The sequence below is a fragment of the Blastomyces gilchristii genome (assembly GCF_000003855.2).
Source record: "Blastomyces gilchristii SLH14081 genomic scaffold supercont1.10, whole genome shotgun sequence".
Lineage (NCBI taxonomy): Eukaryota > Fungi > Ascomycota > Eurotiomycetes > Onygenales > Ajellomycetaceae > Blastomyces > Blastomyces gilchristii.
In genome coordinates, this window is record NW_003101673.1 from 1,021,164 (window position 1) to 1,023,425 (window position 2,262).

The following is a 2,262-nucleotide window of genomic DNA, read 5'->3' on the forward strand; positions in this document are numbered from 1 at the left end:
CTAACTTGATTACAACTTGTACAATAATTTTTAAAAACTCAAAATTAATTTTAATTATTAATAATTATGAACTTATAACTAACTAATATAAAAAGAAAAAAACTTTTTCTACTTATCATCTTTCTTGACTTTCTCATTCTTCTTATTATTCTTTATAATTCACTTCTTATTCTTCTTCTCCTTCTTCTTCTTCTCATCTGAGATGATAATCATCTCAAAATCTTTCTTCACTGTCTTCTCAGAGAAGGGTTTCTACTGCTTCTTCTCAGCCAGGTCACTCTGTATCTCAAAATCCCGCATTTTCTGATCTGCTGTCTCAGGTTTCACCTCAGCAGTAAGCAGATTGACATGCTCAGAGAGTAGAGCTGTTTTCTCAATGTTCTGAATCATGAAGTGTATTTGAGATCTGAACAAGGCCTCAATTCTCTTCTTCTCTGTCAGCTTCTGCTAATCAATTAGAGAACAGAAGTATTATCAAAAATCATTATCTTTTAATAAATAAAAAACTTATCAGTTTTGACTTCTTTATCTCTCACTTTAATATTCTCTCAATCTTCTTCTGTTACTGCTTATTTATAGTAATACTCTTCTTCTCTCTCTCTCTCTTCATCTTGATCTTAAATTATTCTCAGAACTTCTTCTAGTCTTATCACTTCTGTATAAGACTCTTCACTATCTTCTTCTCTAATCTCTCACAGGCAGCATTATTCATATTATTTCTATACTTAGTTCAGTCTAAATCTATCAGAAGTGTTACTTAAAATCATTATTATTCTACTTTCTTACAGAGTCTCTTCAAGGTATTATAATATATCTTATAATCTGTCTTCTCTTACTTAAATGTCTTCTTCTTCTCTTTCTTCAATCTGTGACAGTGCTCACGCGCCTTGATGATCTGCAGAACCGCAGAATATTTGAAGAGAGATGACATGATTAGTTTCAATAAGTGTTGAAGAGAGGTGAAGGCAGAAAAGGCGGCCAGAAATAATATGATAATAATAATGATAATGATGATGATGATGGTAATAATAGTAATAATAGTGATAATAATGATAATAATGATGATAATGATGATGATGATAGTGATGATGATAATAAAAGAGAAAGTGCATTGAAATATATTACTAACTTATCAAATATAAAGAGACTTAAAGAAAATATTAACAGCTTTCAGTGATGTACAGAAACAGCTACAGTGTTGCATAGCAATATCATCTTCATTCAATACATACACTGTTAATATTCTTTGTATACAGTTATCATATAATCTGTATCAGAGATACATGCAGAAAACAGATCTTTATTGCTAGAATAAATGATTACAGCAATTCTCTGTTTTCATATTATAAAGATAAGTTATTCTTATTTCTTTCTTCTCTCTTTTCTCTTCTTCAATCAATCACTAATTTCAAGCTGATATGAAAACTATTAAAACACTCTCAGAAATTCTCAAATTAAAGAGTATAGACTAATCAAATTTCAAATATAGAAGAAATTAAATTATCTTCTATAGATTCAATTATTCATCTCTCTTTTAAATAAAACAGCAGTTGCATCTCTCTTTCCTCTCAATCAAATGAAACATAGTCTGTGAAAAGTGAGTATCATGTCAGGTCATAATGATCAACACAGCCTCAGTACACAGAGCTGTATATACACAGTGTATGCTGAACTGAGAGACTGCATGAGTTACAAACCAGCAGCAGCATCTTAGAGAGAGCTATGCAGTGTGAGAAAGCTGCAACTCTCAGTCATATATACAGAGAATGAATTACTGCAGTAAGTATATATGTATTGAAGTAATGCTTTTTAATAACACTCAGTCTCTGATATAATAAAAATAGAGTCTCTCTGTGAAATCTGTTTCTATCAGAAGTCAGAGATCTTAAAATTTCTTACGCTCATCTTAACATATCTTATCTATGAAATCAATAAAAAAAATCATTGATTTCAGAGTTTTATTCTTGATGGTTTGTCAGGGTCACGTGATCTGACAATTCAAGTGACAGCAGAGTTCACTCTGATCACACTTTTTAAGTGTATATTTTCTAATTATTTACATTTATATAGATATATACTGATTATTTATTAGATAATATTAAGACAATGACTCATCACAGCTGTGTTACTCTCACTGTGAGAAATACATAGTTAGTAATGAATATTATAAAGACTCTGAGAAGTGAGTATTTTAAGAATACTGTAGCTCTGTGATCTTGATTTTTTTTTATTTTTATTTTTTATTTTTTTCTTTTTCTTTCT

General features: G+C 29.8%; 1 protein-coding gene across 1 annotated transcript; it reads right to left on the reverse strand.

The window, feature by feature from the left end:
• Positions 1 to 252: 252 nt before the first annotated feature.
• On the reverse strand, positions 253 to 931 carry BDBG_17220 (uncharacterized protein; the record flags this gene model as incomplete). Its single annotated transcript, XM_031724993.1, has 2 exons — positions 253 to 406; positions 837 to 931. 2 exons carry the CDS (start codon positions 929 to 931, stop codon positions 253 to 255), a joined length of 249 nt encoding a protein of 82 aa, XP_031578821.1.
• Between the last annotated feature and the right edge of the window lie 1,331 nt (positions 932 to 2,262).